Source organism: Solanum verrucosum, unplaced genomic scaffold (genome assembly GCF_900185275.1).
Source record: "Solanum verrucosum unplaced genomic scaffold, falcon-dt-bn FXZP01000699.1, whole genome shotgun sequence".
NCBI classification, from domain to species: Eukaryota; Viridiplantae; Streptophyta; class Magnoliopsida; order Solanales; family Solanaceae; genus Solanum; species Solanum verrucosum.
The window spans coordinates 292,233-311,105 of NW_026020469.1; the positions used below are offsets into that span (position 1 = coordinate 292,233).

General features: G+C 31.1%; 2 protein-coding genes across 2 annotated transcripts; both read left to right on the plus strand.

Annotated features, from left to right (window-relative positions):
- The first annotated feature begins 219 nt into the window (after positions 1–219).
- On the plus strand, positions 220–2,351 carry LOC125809012 (uncharacterized). Its single transcript, XM_049488689.1, has 6 exons — positions 220–339; positions 443–511; positions 632–779; positions 878–1,275; positions 1,434–2,107; positions 2,252–2,351. The coding sequence occupies exons 1-6, from the start codon at positions 220–222 to the stop codon at positions 2,349–2,351; spliced, it is 1,509 nt and encodes a 502-aa protein (XP_049344646.1).
- A 13,585-nt stretch (positions 2,352–15,936) lies between these two features.
- LOC125809003 (probable E3 ubiquitin-protein ligase RHC2A) lies at positions 15,937–17,695 on the plus strand. Its single transcript, XM_049488682.1, has one exon. The coding sequence runs from the start codon at positions 16,108–16,110 to the stop codon at positions 17,263–17,265; it is 1,158 nt and encodes a 385-aa protein (XP_049344639.1). The 5' UTR covers positions 15,937–16,107; the 3' UTR covers positions 17,266–17,695.
- The last annotated feature ends 1,178 nt before the right edge of the window (positions 17,696–18,873 follow it).

An 18,873-nucleotide genomic window follows, 5' to 3' on the forward strand; every position in this document is an offset into this window, starting at 1 on the left:
TACTTTAGGTCTAATGTTTTGTAGGAGTCTTTTACTCTTGCTAGAGATTTGTATGCTAGTAGAAAGTATAGAGAACTTGTAGTGTTTAGTTTTGTTTTTATACAGAAGCGACATGGATAGTGAAGATTCATATAGCTGACCCTGACTTATTTGGTATTTGAGGTGTTATTGCTGTTATTTCCATTGACAGGTCTTCTCGATCCACATGAACTATCATCGATGAACAAAGAGTTCGACACATTAGAGAATCATCTCCTGCCTGTCATCCTAGAAGATGTATGCGCTCGGAGGCCAGACCAACAGTCAATTTCAAATATTAGAACTGGCACCAGAAACATGGTATTAGTTACATAAGGGACAATGTAAACATTGATATTTCCCTTTCTCTACAAGTATTATGTTGTTCATTTAATCGATTAATGCTCTCCTTTTTAATTGACAGATCGATCGTAGTCTAGTTTTCAAGAGGAAAAACATCAATGATGCAAGACCAGAGAGAATTAAAACACAGGTTAGTGTTGCTATATACATTTACCAAACACATAATATAAGAGTTTAACTTTTATATACTGACAACGTAAAAGTGATTCTTAACTAACTTAGTTTTGTTGTTGTTGTTATTGTTAACTAGCAACCTTATAAAAGAAGAGAGTGTAATTCACTAGAACTCAAGCTTCCAAAAGCATGGCCTAGATCAAGTGCTTCGACTTGGCAAAGCAAAATATCATCACGAGACATGTATTCTATGGAGATAGGAGGCAAGAAGAGAACTGGACCTGGTACGCGACACACTTATAGAAACTCCTCTTTACAAATGAAGTTGTTTTCTCACCCTCGATCGTTTATCATAAGAATTAATAACATGTGACATTTGCAGGACGAGATTTGATGGTGTCGAATTCCAATTCTCACTCTTCAATCACCTCTTGTCCTTTGTATGAGACATCTGCTTATGCTAGTAAACATGGAGAAACCGGAAAGACTAAACTCTCTTCCTCTGTCTCGAGCACTAAGACTCCGATAAGATCATCTTCAAAGAGTAAAAAGTTTGAAAATCTTAGTTCCTATCATAAATTACCTCCTAGAACTACAAAAGCATGGTCCTTGGAGTCATCATTGTCAACGTCTAGCACCAATCGAGCTCATACTGATTCAAATCGTTGCCTCTTATTGCCTCGAAGTCAGCTTACAGGACCTGTTGCTTCAGTGCCAAGGGAGAATCCCCAACCATCCGGTCTTTGTATGCCATCGCCAAAATTTGGCTTCTTTGATGAGGTTGGTTTTGCATTTACTTTACTTCATCAATTGCTTTCTAGAAGTACATATATGTGATAGTTATATACATCTAAAGTACATGCTAATTCTTTTTGTGTCATAGTTTATATATGTGCATATTTGAAATAAACTAGACGATTCGCGATTTTTGTTAATAGGATATGTCAACTTTCGATGGAAACTCGAATCAACCACAGAAGCAGGGAATATCAGCAAGTATAGATGAAGGGAAAAGTGCTGAAGCATCAATCAAAGTTAAACGAGCTAGAAGTCCGCTATCCATTAACAGTGTAAACCGAGATTCAATGATAACAATACTAGTTCTAAGTCCAATCAAGCCCCGATATGCTGCATCGATACCTAAGGCAAAAGATGCATCAAATGCGCGAAAAGATATCTTTGATGTACAGTCTAACTATCAAACTGATAAATCTATTGAGATTGACAGAAAAGTTTGCTCAAAATTGAGGAAAGTTGGTGCTGGAGAACATGACAGAAAAAGAGTTGGACTAGTAAATGGGATAGTTAAGACTAAGGAAAAAAGAGAAAAGATAGTTACAAAAGACGACAAGGCGATCAACATTAGAACAACAATTACGCCTCAATCCCAAACAAGTCAGGGTCGGTTATATGAATCTTCATTGTCCATGTCGCTCAATTTAACCCCGTCTCGAGACAAGGGGATTACTAGCACTTCAAAATCAAGAAGACAAGAAAATGAAGTCAATGATTTGAGTAGATACTTGGAGGTCATTGATTTGAATGATGAAACAGAAACACAGGTTAAACAGAATAAGGGTTTTCCTCATATGAGAACTCCATTGGTTGAGAAAAAATCTGTTTGCAACAGAGGTGTAGCTCTCATGAGATCAGATATGGTTAAGGACAACAAGGAGTCATCTAATTTGCTTTCTTCAAAGGGAACAGACAAAGAGAACAACTGAGCACTATGCAAATCTATGTTGCTCGGACTAACAAAAAATGTTGCAAGCCTCATGTCGGACCCTCTCAAAATGCCTGACACGCATTCAACGACATTTTTGAAAAGTCTGAACAACATAAATGCAAACTATTGATGGATACTTATGTTGTCTTGTCAAATTGTAAGTCCTTTATGTTATTGTTTGACATCATTTTGTTTTAATGCATAATCCTTAAACTCTTTGAATATGTTTGAAAGTAGACAACTTTGCTTTTGTCACTAGCATGAGTTGGCCATTGATCAATCAAATGGGGCAATTGCCATTCATTTCTATTGTTATCATAAATGACAAAAGCCACATACTAAGTATTTTTACAAAATCATACTCCCTCCGTCCACAATTGTTTGGCAGGTATACTAAAAATAGATGTCCAAGATTAATTGTCAATTTAAACAATCAAGAAGTAATTAGTCACTTTTTTCCAATTCTGCCCTTAATGATTGTGTAGTTCAATTGAAAAGTTATGTGGACTTTTGGTATTCTTGATATAGTAGGGTTATATTAGTCAAATTACACCTTGTATTAAATTTTCCTTGAGGGATGTGCATGACCTTACCCTGGCAAACAATTGTGGACGGAGGGAGTAGTTAAAAAAAGTAGTTTGATTTTTCAAGTAATAGTAGAGTTTAATTTCTATACACTAAAAGGTCGCTTTCTTTCTTGATTGAGACTGAGAGTCGGGGCATTAGGAAGGACTCGGAGCGAGTCTAGGATCTTTCATGCCTGTTATTTAAACGAGAACTCTATTAGAACAGTCTGGTGCACTAAACTCCCATTATGTGTGGGGTTAAAGGAAGGGCCGAATCACAATAGTCTATTAAATCACAGTCTTTATCCTGCATTTCTGCAAGAGGTTTTCATAGTTCAAAAACTCTTGAACTTCTAGTCATATGACATCAATTTTACCGATAATGCTACCGCTCCATTTAAAAGAGAATTTTGTTAGGTCACGTAAAAGATAACTATTAATAGCATAATAAAAGTTCTTTACAAGTGATATCAATGATATTGTTGCTATTCTTTTTTAGATCTTACTCTTTCTACCTTAGTCTTTAAAGGTTCATATTGATTGTCAACATCAATAATTAGAATTTGGTATAAACAAAAATGGGATTTACCCTTTTTACGCATGTAGTTCAACAGGAAGTAAAAAAGTTGCTTTTTATATCAAAAGTGATGGTCCTTTTGAAAGTGGGCATAAAATGAATTAGGCTTTTTCCCCCTTTGTGTCATCCATTTCAAGGGGGCAAAAAAACAGCATAGGGCTTTGAGCATTATTCTCCCTAGTGTATGAAGGTAAAAGTAGGGATTGATGTCGATTCTAGTATATCTCGGTTTAGTCGAATTTAGTAACTTTAACTCAGAATTTGACATAATGTATATGTGTAAAAAGTCAGATGCAAAATCAAGCTTTGAACCCTATGGGTTCAAAATTAGAGCCCCTTAAAGTTACTGAGTTCTAAATTAATAATTAATAATTAAGATTTGGCACACTCCCGTGGCTTCCCGCAATTGAGGCGCGTGACAGATATTTGGATGCCACATAAGCCAAAAAAATGTCCAAAATTACAAAAAAAAATGGTTTTAGGGGATAATAGGACCTTAGTTTAGTTAATGTGTGTTTCTGGGATTTCGGTCATAGTCTAGGGGTTACTTTTACTTAATGCATAAAATTCAAACTTTGGATCTATTTCTAGAAAGGAGAGGACTCCTAAGGTAATGGTGAAGTCAGGTAGGATCGAGTGGTTTCATTTGAATCTCCTTCGTCGGAAAAACATTATTATTCATATTTAAAATTATATTTTGTGTATATATAACAAATGTTAAACTTCTTACTTCTTTATATTTTGAACCACTTAGCGAAAATTCTAGTTCCGCTTGGTATATTTTCCAACAATGGAGGCCCCCAAGACTACTCATTGTTTAGATAGCTTAAGCATATTTTTCATTACATGTTTGGAAAAGAAAGAATCGAAGAGAATAACTTGTCGGGTTGATTTTTGGTTAATTATAATCAGTATCAAAGTGCATTAAAAAAAATAAAATAGAATGATTGACATTACTAGATTCCTCAATGATATATTTTTTTGGCACTACTTGTTTGTATGGAATAGTAGTAATAATAATTGTGTATTTAGTGTTTATTTCAAATTATTATAAATTTAAAATAAGATAAAAAATAAATAGTACATACTCGATAAAAGGAAAGTTTAAACGTTGTTAAATACTGCTAAAAAATTGTAAAAAATTGACGGACTGCATAGATTTTTTAATGACATTTTTTTGAAAAAATGGATGGACGTCGATTGTTTTTTTGCACAAAAATGCACGGAAACAATATATAAGACAACCAACAAAATCCCTCGGTTTCTTATTTATTTAATACAAAAATTGCGGGACATGATGGCTTTTTAAGTGCAAAACTAGGGTTGAGGGGTATACATTAAAAGAAATGAAATTAAGTATTTCATCAAAGAGCATGTGTGGTGTGGTGTGGTGGTAGAATTGTTCAATGTCATAGCAAATATTTGGGTTTGATTCCAAGATGCTATATTTTGTTATATCTATATATTTATGAAAAAACAACAAAAAAAACCCTACTGAATTCGTCAATTTTTTATTTTAAACAATCGATGAACATTCCTATATTTTAATCGAGAAAGTAAACTGACTCATCATTTCTCTAAATAGTTGAGTTTGTTAATATTAGGCAAGAAATTGAGGTCGTCTGTCAATTTTGACCCTCGATTTTTAAGAAGGTTTTTAGTAGTAAGGAAAGTATAGAGACATTTGTACCTGAATCTTGATAATGTTAATTTTATCATAATATGACGAAAAAAAAGATTTATTTAAATCACTTCTTTTCTTTTTGTTCAGTCACTTTAAATGATAAATTGAGATGAAAACATATGGCTGGTGGAATGATCTTTTTACAAATGTTAAAAAATACCTGACTCTATTGAGCTTATTAAATTAAGTGTCTCTATTATGTGGCAAATTTGGAAGGCTAAAAATTCGAAGAGTTTCAATAGAGAAATTTCTGATCCTAATGATATTATTAACAAAGCTCTTTTTGATATCCATGAATATGAAAGTAATTTGATCCCTCCATTTTCCCCTATAGTTATACCTGCTTGCAATGCTGATAGAAATATAACTATGGCACAAAATGGTATTGTTGTATTTGCAGATGCTAGTGTACATAAGGAAAAGAAAACGGTAAGCATTGATGTGGTGGCTATGGATAGCTATGGTAACCTGCTTCATGCCTTTGGTACACATATTGGGAAAGCCATCACTGCTGAAGCAATTGCAATTCGTATGGCGATGGAGAATGCTAGAGAAAAGGGGTGGACAAAGGTGCAAATCTTATCAGATGCAAAAAAATGTGGTGGATATGGTACTACAAAGAACTATAGTCTCATGGGAGATAGAGACTACTTGTGAAGACATTTGGAACCTTATGAAGTACTTTGAAGTGGTTAATGTGATGCATATTCCAAGGTCTTGGAATTTAGTAGCACATAATTTAGCAAAATTTTCTATTTTGTTAGTACGCAAAGTTGTTTGGCTTTCTACTTTTCCTAGATGGATTATAAGTGATGCTATCGCATCTTTTAACTCTTTGAACCTTTGTATGCATTAATATATCTAGCGTGCTGGTTGTCAAAAAAAAAGTTGTTAGCTTAGCGCTAAGTTAAGTATTTGGATAAGGAGTAAGGACTTTTTTTTTTTCCAATTAATTTAAATTTTGTACCTCGTTACAAAAAAATAGAATCAGGACATATAAGAAATACTTATCTGCACATGACGTTTGCACCAAATTGATAGTACTATATATTATCAACTAGTATAAATTACAAAATCATCAATGTTTGCCCTTTAAACGATATAGTTAAACTTATATATACGATCCAAGAACACATAGATTGAGATGACCCAGCAATAGAATTGTTATGAATTAACTTGCTTAAAGAATATAACTTAAAAACAACATAAAGGAATAAATGATTTGTGAATAAGTGATTTTGTGAGACAATGCACGTTCATTCAGAAAAAAGATTCAAAGACATATGTTAAATCATATTTTCCACTATTGTCCTTTTTGTAAAATCATAAATATAAATTTGTAATTAAGTAATGTACTTTATCTCCTAGAAAATATAAAACAAATGTATGTATAATATATATATATATATATATATATATATATATATATCTTATGGAATAGATGCCTATAGTTGTGTGAGTTACAAATTATATAAAAAAAAAAAAATCTTCAAAACGAGACCAGTCTAATTGTTTGGTACCAAAAGTTTATCTAATCTATCAGCTCAATAGTACTAAACCTTCTTTAAATAATACATAATTAATATTAATTCTTACTAAAATGAAACTAGAAGGACGTCTTTTGTTAAAAAGCCAGTCAATTATTTAATAAAATCTTATTGATATAAATGTAAGGATTGGCTGTCACAGTCAAGTTGCACAATTTAATTGGTGAGAAAATAAATATCATGTCATACCTAAAAATAGATATATTACTACTATATGTTTTGACAAGTGGATACAGGTCATTCAAAAATTTGAAATATTTTTGCTGTATGCTGTATGTATTTATTTTATTTTATTTATAATTTTTATTTGGTATTTGATATCTGTATTAAAACTCGATTAATCTGAATTCGCATTATGTAGCACTCATTCATGAGAAGCACTCTGACCTAGAATTTTTTTCATATGCAGAAAACTTGAATCCAAAATCTCTAATTAAGAAAAAATAAATCTATTTATTGTACCACATTCTTTGATGGGATATATTTATTTCATCACCACACCAATGTGTCTTTTTTTTTTTTTTGAACAACTTGGCAAGGAAAATGGTTAGTCCTAAAAAAATAAATTTAGCAGCCTGAATTTATGGTTATTTATCTAACCTAGAGGAAACAGAAAGAATCAAATAAGTGAATTCAATATTGGGACTGGAATTCTAATTTACTGAATATATTATTAATATTTTAATATTTTTTAATAAATAAAGGAGAGTTAGAAGCTTATTAGCCCTTTAATTGCTTAGGGAAATCGGTCTTTTTTAATCAAAGCTTTTTCTATTCTTTTGTTAACTGATTTATGTATCGGATTTCATATACCCTATAGTTGGGAATTAAATGATTGACTCTATCTATAAAGATTTTGGATTTGTTCATAATGATCAAATTTGATCTGGCCTTGTTTTCACCATTCCAATCATTCTCGATGCTATTTTCTTTTGATTTTCTGTTATTTAAAATATCTTTGATTTCAAAAATATGATTTTCGACAACGTTATAAAGGCCATTTTGGGACTCGTTTGGGAGCTCACCCCGCGGCGGGGCACTGAGAAACACTTTGAGGCTCATCACTCATGTGTGGGTCTTAAATATGTGACATTTACGTTTTAAGTATCTGATTGCACGTTATAAACATGTTTAATGCCCAAGAAGCTCACCTAACAATTTTTATATAAATTATGTGTCAAATTCCTTAGTTAACATTGTTGACCCTCATAATTCTTCATTAATGAATGATGATTAATATTTTTTTTCATCTATATATAAATAAGAAAAAGGAGATTAACTTAAATAATAAGTCGTAATATTGCATATTTACTATTTGAGAACACAGTGAAGGTGAATATCAATTAATATTTTTTTTTTAAAAATACATAGCCGAATATTACATCATCACTTATCATTGTTTGTCATGCTTTTATTTAATGTCTCAAAATTATTACATTTTAATTATTTCTTTGTTTGAAAGTAATTTTATTTTTGTTCATGAAGACGTGATGTTTTTAATTACAATACAAATAAAACTTATGGATTAGTTTCTTTTAGTGAGGTAAATTTCATAGTATGATAATAATATATTTTAAGAAATTGTGATTCTTTTACGGAAAAACTTCAGAATATGGCATACATTCATATATATTCAAGAAAAATAACTTTTTATTTTTTTCATGTTATATGGATATAATTAGACTATAAATAGCAAAGTTAATTATGTACAAATAAATAAAAAAAATTTAATATATATATTTAATATAATAAATAAATATTAAATAGGAAAGTAATTATTGAATGCCTAATTAATTATGACAGACACATTTGTGATCTTTTCCCATGTTTACCATCATCAAATTTTTCTTTTTCATCAATATTCATACATCACATACTTTCTGATTTTTTCCCCCCCAAATTCATTCAAATTCAAGATCCATTACATCACTGCAGGAGCGATTTTTGTGATTTTGTATCCATCAGATATCTTCTAATTGCATATTTATCTCATTTTTATTAACATTATATATGACCACATCTACACTTTCTTCTATTTTCATAGGGTTTTGATTCAAGAATTTGTTTATCCATTTCAATGGCTGAAATTGATACTCCGAGGAGGGTTACGAGAGATATACATTTATTTGACAAATTGTTGGATGAACTACCTTCTTTTGATTTGTGTATTACCCAACAACAAGTCAAAATTTCAGGCTCTATTGCTGCAATAGAGAACGAAAGAAGAACAAAAAAGGTTAATGACCATATACCCTTAAATCTGCTTGAAGAAATCGAACATGCAAAATTAGTAAAGTGGAAAAAAGGTTCAAAAGTGAAAACTAATCTTGTGATTCAAGTGGGTGTGAAAAAAAAGCAGTCGAGCAGGAACAAGAGGAAAATGAAATTGAGATTTGTATGCTTTATTTTTTTTAGTTTAATGTCATTTACTTATATATTTCAACACATGTATTGTGTGTCATTGTCATTATATTATGGATTGTCCTCTTGTATTGAAATTGTTAGAAAATTTGATTTCGTATGTATATAGTTGTTAAAAAATGAGTACAAGAAGAACATGAACAAAAAAGAGATTAAGGGTTCTTTGATTGTCAATTTTGTATATAGTAGAATACTTATATACATAGACATTTGTATTATTATATAACCACAAGTTGAATTGTTGATCTGTGAATACAATTATATTTGAATACATAAGTACTCTGTCAAATTTAAAAAGTTGATTAGGGAATTCAAGTATAGTTGGATACATCAATACAATATTGTTGACCTTTTCAAAATTTTATTTGCAAGAATACTTATACAGTTTGATACCCACAAATCGTATATTTTTTTTGCTCATGTGTCTAATGTATCCATACTTATACAGTTTTATACCCACAAATTGTATCTTTTTTGCTTAACAACAGTGTTGAAATGTATCCATATTATATACATAGATACTTGTATTGTTATTTAAGCACAAGTTGAAATGTTGATTTGCGAATACAGTTATATCTAGATTGATAAGTACTATATCCAAGATAAAAAGTTGATTAGGGAATACAAGTTTAGTTGTATCCAACGTATTCATTTTTGTGTTTACAACAACGTATTCATTGTATTCTATATTGGTGTATTCGTTTTTTGTTTAACAACTAGTGTATCTTTTGCCATGTAGTTCACCTAATTCAAAATCGAAATACTTAACCTTCATTCACAAATTCAATAATTTGCTTACATACTATAACTTCAATTAACAAAATTTTTTTTATTAATACCTTCATGACTCCAGAATAAGAATTATGGAGACAACAAGAAAATTGAGTATGATGTATCACATTTTTTGTTAAACTGATAAAGAATATGATATGATATGTCTTTAAATGAGTAATTTTCAGTTATAAAGTTAATTATGGGAAGTTGCTCATTGTATGGACGTAATGTAAGGATAGTGGGTTATATTTAGAGTCAATTCCTTGTTTAGTTTGTTGTACTTAAAGATGTATTAATGTATAAATAAAAAAAATAAAAACTATGCAAAAATACAGGGAAAAAGTAATATAAATTGTAGTCATTTATTGTAAATAGCAGATTTATAGCTATTGGTATTCATTAACCCTATAAATATAGTTATTTTTGTAAGTGTCTTTCTTTTATTGTTTGAAAGTTAAGATGTTAGGTTGTTTTGCATCTCATAATAATCTTTATATCAGAGAAATTTTGTCTTTATGTACTTCTTTAATAATGTTTTTTTAAAAAAAAATTATTAATGCATTCTTAATAAGTTTTTTTTTTTTTTTGTTATTGTACTATTCTACTACATTATGAATTTAAAAATTTATAGAACTTACGTCCCGTTTCATATTAAGTAAAACATCTCCCCTCGCCTTGTGTCTGTTTTTCTAAACACTAATTTTCGATATCTATTTAATAATGTAGTAGTTATAAACTTTTAGAAAACAATTTTTTTTAAAATTAAGTTAATACTTATATGTTGTGTTCTCAATCAAATATCTTGTTCTTTAATTTGTTTACTTTTTTATTTTTTATTTTTGTTGTTATTCTTCATATTATTTTGAGTATAAATATTTTAGATATATTTCAAGATATACTCAAAAATAGATTTAAAATTTTAAATTTCATGATATTTCTACACGTAAAGTAACAAAGATTGGGATCGATGATGAAATTGGCAAAGACTTTTGAGGAATATAAGCAAGGCTACAGAAATGGAATACGTACATTATAAGGAATATAAATTGACACTTCTTATTTGGTGAAAAAAAGATCAATATATACGGTAAAATTTTTGTATAACCATATTATTTGTTTTGATATTTTTTAGATTGCTATAGTAAACTATTTTTATTTTTTGTCTCAAATTATATAACACAATTTGAATTTTGAGAGTTAAATAATTTGATTTTGACTGAGCATTGAGTTATAATTTTTTTAAGTTTTTTAAAAATAAATTAAAAATTACATAAAAGTTATTGTAAATCACAATTATTGATAATGTATGATATTTAAAAGTTATATGAAAAATTATGATTAAAAAAACTTGTTTGAATTTTAAAATTAAAATATATCACATAAATCGAATCCAGCCTCCATTTGCTATTCAACCATGATGAGTTCGTCGCATGAGGCTTGCCTAATGTGATTTATATCTCCAGCGCAGTTTGTGAGCTATTACATAGTAAGCAAATTATCACAATATGATCACCAAAAGGGCATAAGCTATGATAGAAATTGCAAATTCCAATGGAGTTTCAAAAATATTGAGGCAGAAAGAGTATAAAATATACTCTAATATAACATAATAGGAAAGATTGACCGATAAATTATTGTTATAATAAAATATTATTATAACAGATAATTATTGTTGGAAGGTCTAATTATATTGACTTTTGTTTTTTATGACAAAATTTAAAATAACTTACATTGCAAAAACAACTAATAATTGGGAGCAGAAGTAGTACTATTTGTTTGCATTTATTTTCAAAAGAAGTAAGCCAATTTAGACAAATTTAGATATTAGTCATTGTATCAAGTAGTGTTTTAAAAGGTGGGCGTGTAAGGTGGGGCGTTTTACTTAGTATAGAGCGAGACATAAGCTTCGAAACGTGGGGCGTAAGCTCTATGAATTTTTAATTTTTTTAATTTACAATATAGTATAATAATATAATAACACAAAATTATATAAAAAAACATCAATAGTTTGAAATAATTACAAACATGATTAAGAAAACTCATAGAAAATAAAACTTCTAACATGATTATACAAGTAAAAATAATCTAACATCTTAACTTTTTATAATAAAAGAATCTTTATTTCTAATTTTTTTTTATCATACTATATAATTTACCCCCCCCCCCCCCCCCACACACACACAAAAAATCAATAAAACTCACTACTATTATAATAAAAACATCACTCCATGATGAATAAACATAAAATTACTTTTAAATAGCTAAATAAAATATGATAATTTTGAGACATATGACAAAACCATGAAGACCAATGATAAGTGGAAAAGTAAAATTTCGCTACATACTTTAAAAGAAATGTTACGTACTAAATCATCACCTTCACAGTATTACCAAATAGTACAAATGTGATACTACAATTTGTTATTTGAGTTACTCTCGATATTCTTATCTCTATAGATTAAAAATATATTAAGTTATCATTCATTTATTCAAGAATTATGAGGGTCAACAATGTTAACTAAAGTTTCTAACACATAATTTGTGTAAGATCAATAAGGCGAGCCCAGAGCGTTGGACGTGCTTAGGGCGTACAGTCGGACGCTTAGGGTGTAAGTCTTATAGAACTAAGCCCCACACTTGAGTCTCAGGGCGTTTTGTTAGAGCCCCGGCCTAGAGCGAGCCCCGAAACGAGTCTCAACAAAGTCTTTTAAAACACTGGTATCAAGCACGTGTTCTTATATGAGGAAACAAAAATGCTAAATAGTCACTTTTATTTACATTTATAAACTTATTCAACGAGTTATGAGAGTCACCGCTTAGAGTTGTTGTTGAGTGGTAAGTTTATCCTTAATCAAAGGTTTCAAATTTGAATTTCTCTGAATATTGAGTCGTTTTTGTTAGAAAGCATTTTACTCCATAATGTGGATTTTTTTAACGCAAATTTGAATTTAATCGAACTTCAATATGGATATTGAACATCGAATAAAAAATAATTAAAAAAAGAGTTATGAGAATAAAAGTTAATCGTAACTTTAAACCTCATAGGCAATTTTTAAGATTCAAATTTTTATATGTTTCAACTTAGTTAATATTTAATAAGATTTGATTATTCTTGAAACTAATTTTTTTATATTTTTCGTTCATTATACTAAAAATAAAGACTAAATTCGGATTCACATAGGAAAGTCTACATTGGGGGTAAATCTCTCTCTAATAAAGGTGACTCCATTCTCAAGGAGGATCGAACCTGAGACCTCTTGATTAAAGATGAACGACACTCCACCACAATCCTTGTTGGTTATATTCTAATTTATCCTTATTATTAACTGTAGTCATTTTCTAGTATATTTTTTAATATATAAAATTATTATATTTAAAAAATAATTAATAAAACTAAATTTATATCAAGTTAATACTGAACAAATAAAAATAAATGGAGAAAATAAGTTCAAACACCAAAAAGTATCCATAGATTCAATTTAAATTATAGTGAGCTATTTTAGAGCAGTAGAGTAATAAATATGTTGGGTTAGTTGTAAACATATTTTAAATGCCAAACAGATTGTGACTCGTTGTTAAATTGTCAAACACATTCGTGGAAAAAATTCACCAAAATTACACAACGCGTTAACTATGAGGAATCTATATTGTTTGTTTGGTACGAATGAAAATATTTTTTAATGAATAAAATTATTGATAAGTTCATTTTCTCTTAATTAAAAGTTTCAAATATAAATTCTGAATATAAAAAGATTTTTCATAGAAAATGTTTTTTATGAATTCGAAATTATCGAGATCAAATGAAATTAATATACATAGATCTTATCTCTATTTTATATAATAAAATTATTTTTTATTCAAGTAAATTATATTTTTTTTAAAATTAAATATGTAAAACGGATACAAAAATTTTTAACCAATCAAATATAGAGAATAAGTACACTTTTTTTTAAAAAAAAAACTGGCCGACTATATGTGAAAAATAAAATAAAAGTATTTCAAATTCGGCGGTCGGAATTCAATGGATTTTCAGTCAGGTCAACGTTCTTCTCAAACGTCTTTACGAATTTGCATAATACCTCCCCCATTTCCTCCTCCTCTTCTTCTATTGCCCCTCATCTTCTTTTTTTTTTTTAAATAAAAAATAGTAATTATTTTGGCCACGTTTACCAAATTAACCATTATTTAAAGTTTTAAACAACTACTAATACATCACACTTATGATTAGATTTTGGGTCTAATTTATATATACACAAAAAACTAATTGTAAAAAAGAAGGATTACCCAAGTTTTATGAAGAATCAAAAATTTCATTCATCAGCTTCCTCGTGGCTGGATTCAAATATTCTTTATTCAGAATTTTGATGTTCAAATCAACACACACTTTCATGGACTAGAGATATTTCTATTCCTAATATTTGTCTAACTTTTTGGGTAACTTTGACCTGACTTTGATATCCTGTCAAATTAGGTATTGAACCTTATTCATATTTGTAAAACTAGTTCAAATGAAAAAAACTTACCTGAATTTTATAAGAAATTCAAAATTTCAAACATTTAGCATTATGAGTCATTTCATTTATCAACCTAAAATATTATTTGATAGATGAAATTTCTTCACTCATAGTAAGATTTTAAAAAGTTTTTCTTTTATGAGCACACACGATACAAAATTAAATGAATCAAATCAATAAATTTCAAAAACTAGCATATTATACAAAAAAAAATATATACAAAATTATCCTTTCATTGATAACATACCTATTAACATAAATTGTGGTGTAGCGGTAGGAATGTTTCACCCTTAATTAGAGGTCTTGAGTTTAAGCTCTAAGTATGGACAAATCCTATTGGGAGCGCCACCTCCAAATAGGCCCTCCTATGTCCAATTTGGATTTAATCGGGTTGTAATGTGGACTCTAAACACTAAATGATAAATAAAAAGAAATACCTTATTTTTTTTTATTTTTTTTTTAAAAAGTGAAAAATAAAATTCTTACATAGAATTTTTCTTTGTTGGGGGGGGGGGGGGGGTGGTCATATTTGCAAAACAAACTTAGGTTAGGTGTCTTTCGAAGAAAATAAAAAAAATTTAATGACCCCAAGAATGGTGACCAGTCAACTAACGCCGTTAAACATATTGCCGTTTCTCCCTCTTTTGCCAGTTGCCATATAAACACAACTCCGCCTCTATTAATTATGCTACCACTTCCGTTAAATAAACCGCGCTCCATTCAACGCGTGGACCACACACTAACACCAAAAATACAATCAACGCTTTTAAATTTTTATTCGATATCTAATACTTACCTTAATAATTAAAATATCTAACTTTACAATAATTTTTTTTTGTTTTCAACGATTATATGCTCTATATAAAAAATGACATCATCCATAGAATTCAACTATAATAACAAATTAATGAGTTATATACAGTGATAGAGATAAGATTTTTAATAAGATGTTCAAAATCTGAAGAAGTAAACACACGAACTAATCGAAGAGGTTCAACATCTATTATATATACATAATTGTTTTTTAACAATGCATAAATAGTAAGTAATATTTTCTGTGGAAGGAGGTTGCCGGCTCCTCTCAGGCCATCCGTTTTCTACTTCTAGTCAATTGCTCTATAACGGACTCCCCTCTTTTCTTGCAATTGCTCGCTCGTCTATGCGCCGTCCCAACAAATAGGCTTTGTTCGCTTGTCTATGCTCCGTCCCAACAAGTAACATTGAAAAACGATGTTTCTTTTCCCCTTTCCCCTGTCTATATACCATTCAACCATGACCAAAATATAGTAATAATGCTCTTTTGTGTTTTTATTTGATGTCCGATATTTATTTTATTTAGATTTAAAATTTAAATGTGAAATTCTTAATTAATGATGAAATAATATTTAGCACAATCAAATGATAATGATAATAATTATTTTTCTTTTATTTGATATTTAATACCCATATCAAAATACTTTAAAGATAATTTCATATTTAAAATTTAAAATTATGATAAAATTAACGATGAAATAGTATTTACCGCTTTACTACTACCGAACTGGAGTATATGATAGTAACAACGCTCCTTATTCTCTCCCACGCGTCTTCGTGTTTATAAACTCTCTTTTTTCTCCTTTCTTCTTTACCTTTCACATTCTTCAACGTTCCCCCATTTTCCTCTCTGTACTTTTTCTTTTTTCTCTTACGAGGCCTTTTTTTTATTCTCCGGCGAGCCTAATCGGAGCATAATTTGGGGTTCTGAGTTATCGGATCTAACCGGGTTTATTGGGTTAAGTTTTGACGGATCTCCGGCGGCTGCAGATGTCTTCGTACTGGTGTCACCAGTGTACAAGGGTTGTTAGAATTTCAGTTGGGAACGATGTTGTTTGTCCTCACTGTGATGGTGGATTTATAGAAGTTGCTGAGGGAAATATTGGGTCGCCGGAATCTCGCCGGAGGTTTCCCATGTGGAACGAACGGCCAGAGTCAGATCGGAGTGTGAACATGGGTTCTCGACGGAGCAGGCGTAATCGGGGTGATAGATCTCCGTTTAATCCGGTTATTGTTCTTCGTAGTCCATCTGAAACTCCTGGGGAGGATGAAGCTGCTGCAGCTGCAGAGGAGCGGAGTTACGAGCTTTATTATGATGATGGTGAAGGTTCAGGTCTCAGGCCGTTGCCGCCGACGATGTCGGAGTTTTTGATGGGATCTGGGTTTGATCGGTTACTTGATCAGTTAGCACAGATCGAGGTGAACGGTTTTGGTCGGCCGGAAAATCCACCGGCGTCGAAATCAGCGATTGAATCGATGCCGATTATTCAAATAGCTTGTAATCACGTAAATTCCGAGACCCATTGCGCTGTTTGTAAAGAAGCTTTCGATTTAGGATCTGAAGCTCGAGAAATGCCCTGTAAACACATCTACCATTCCGATTGTATTCTTCCATGGCTATCTCTTCGAAATTCGTGCCCCGTATGCCGACACGAATTACCGGCGGAATCAACGGAAACTACAAACTCCGACAACATTGCTAGACCTAGAAACGAAGAAGAAGCAATGGGATTGACAATATGGAGACTTCCAGGAGGTGGGTTCGCCGTGGGAAGATTTTCCGGTGGAAGAAGAGGAGCTGAGAGGGAACTTCCGGTAGTGTATACAGAAATGGACGGCGGATTTAACAATGGGGTACCTAGAAGAATAGCTTGGAGATCAAGAAGGAGCAATACAGGTCGAAATGGCAGTGGAATAAGCCGAATTTTCAACAACTTCACATCATTTTTCCGGCGATTAACACCATCTTCTCAACCCCGATCTTTATCCATACATTCCAGTAGTTCCGAATCATCCGGTACTGGTTCTGGATCTGCTGTTTTGAGGAGTCGGAGTGTGTCTTCAAGCAGCTCAATATTCAGTAGGTATTTGAGAAGAAGCAGAAGAAATTGGGTACCTGAAGAGCATAATGGAGTAACCAGATGGTAATTACCTAGTCGAAAAAAATGCCAATTTTCAATCATTACTTGCTCCGCAACAAAAAAAATTTGTAGACTATAGTAGTCGGAGAGTAAGGCAATGTGTGATTGGTAGAGCAGTGGACTAGAGGAAGAAGACAATAATGTCGTTTTTCAATTATTACTTGTTGAGTGGGAGGAGCACTAAGAAAAGAGAAAGTTCATTTTAGAGCAATCGAGTAGAAGATTGAGAATTATGGCATAATTTATCTTAGAAACATTTTGTGGGGAATATGTAAATAGAGGAGAAGGCTTTGATATGGAATTCAATACATTTTTAGTGTCATTTTGTTGAATTGTAGCAGTATTATAATAATAATAGAAAGACAATTGTAGCAGCTTCTTTAAAATGTTCATTGAAAGAAAACATAAGCTGTGAATACTAATTTTTTTGAATCAAATTTGTAAACGCAAAGTATTTTCTTTCTTTTAGCCGTAGCCGTAGGTGTGATCAATGTCTTGATGTTCTAAAATAAAATAGTAGTCAGAATTGTGGTTCAGCATGCTACTTTCAAAAGTCAAAAGCTCTTTATGAGCCGCGGAGCATCAAGCCTCACAATTGACTAAAACGAATTTTCAACAGTCTATTCTATCATTACATTGTTTATGACTCTTATCTTGCTCTTCACGGACCCTACAACATGAATGAATATCTTGGCTAATATAATTCCCTCCTCCTTGTGGCCTTGCGTCGTGTTCCTCTCAAGCCATATTTCGTATGATGCTCACCTAGACATATCCCTGCACGAATATATTCTGTCGCCCAATGGCAAGTACCAACACTTGTATGGATCGTAGCAACTTGCTCCAAATTCGCCTGGTAGGCACCGAGTTGAATCCCATTGCACAAGTCAATCCCTTCAAGTATGAATTGAATATTTGTTCATGTTGCACTACTTATGAAGTTTGTATCTTGTACTTATGTTGAAATAAGTATTTTATTTGGTTATAATGAAGTTGAAGTGAGAACGTTTTCATTGTAGCTCTCCTCCTCCTAATTTCATGGAGCAAAATTCTGGAAACATTCCTCATTTTTATTTCCGTGGAGTGAGACAAACTTACTCCTTTTACAAATTTAAGCTCAGAAACAACTCCACGAAAACTATACTTGGGCACCATTTTTTGTCACTTCTCAATCTTTTATTTTCTCACTCTCTTTTGCTCCAACTTCCATCTAATGGCCGGCCGGTCTTTAAAGACCCTTAAGAAAGAGGCTTAAATCATCGATTCCAATCCCATAACACTTTTCTTTTTATTGGTATGTCGCTCCACAAGCTTTTTCATCATTCTTAATCGATTACTTGATTGATTGACTTCTTTAAGTTCCAAATCCTATAATTCACCAATTTAAGCTCCAAATTCTATAGTTCACCAATTTAAAGATTTTGCGAGGAAGCTTTTTCAAGAAAGGGATGAAATTAGGGAAATGGGTGAAACTATGGTTATTAGGAAGGTTGGGTCTGCTTATGTGGCATAATAATATACACATTGGATTTCATTCTGTTAAACTGAAGAGTAGAACTGATCCAATAGTGAGATGGGAAGGGTGTTTTTGAGCCAAAATATAGTTTAGGGGTAT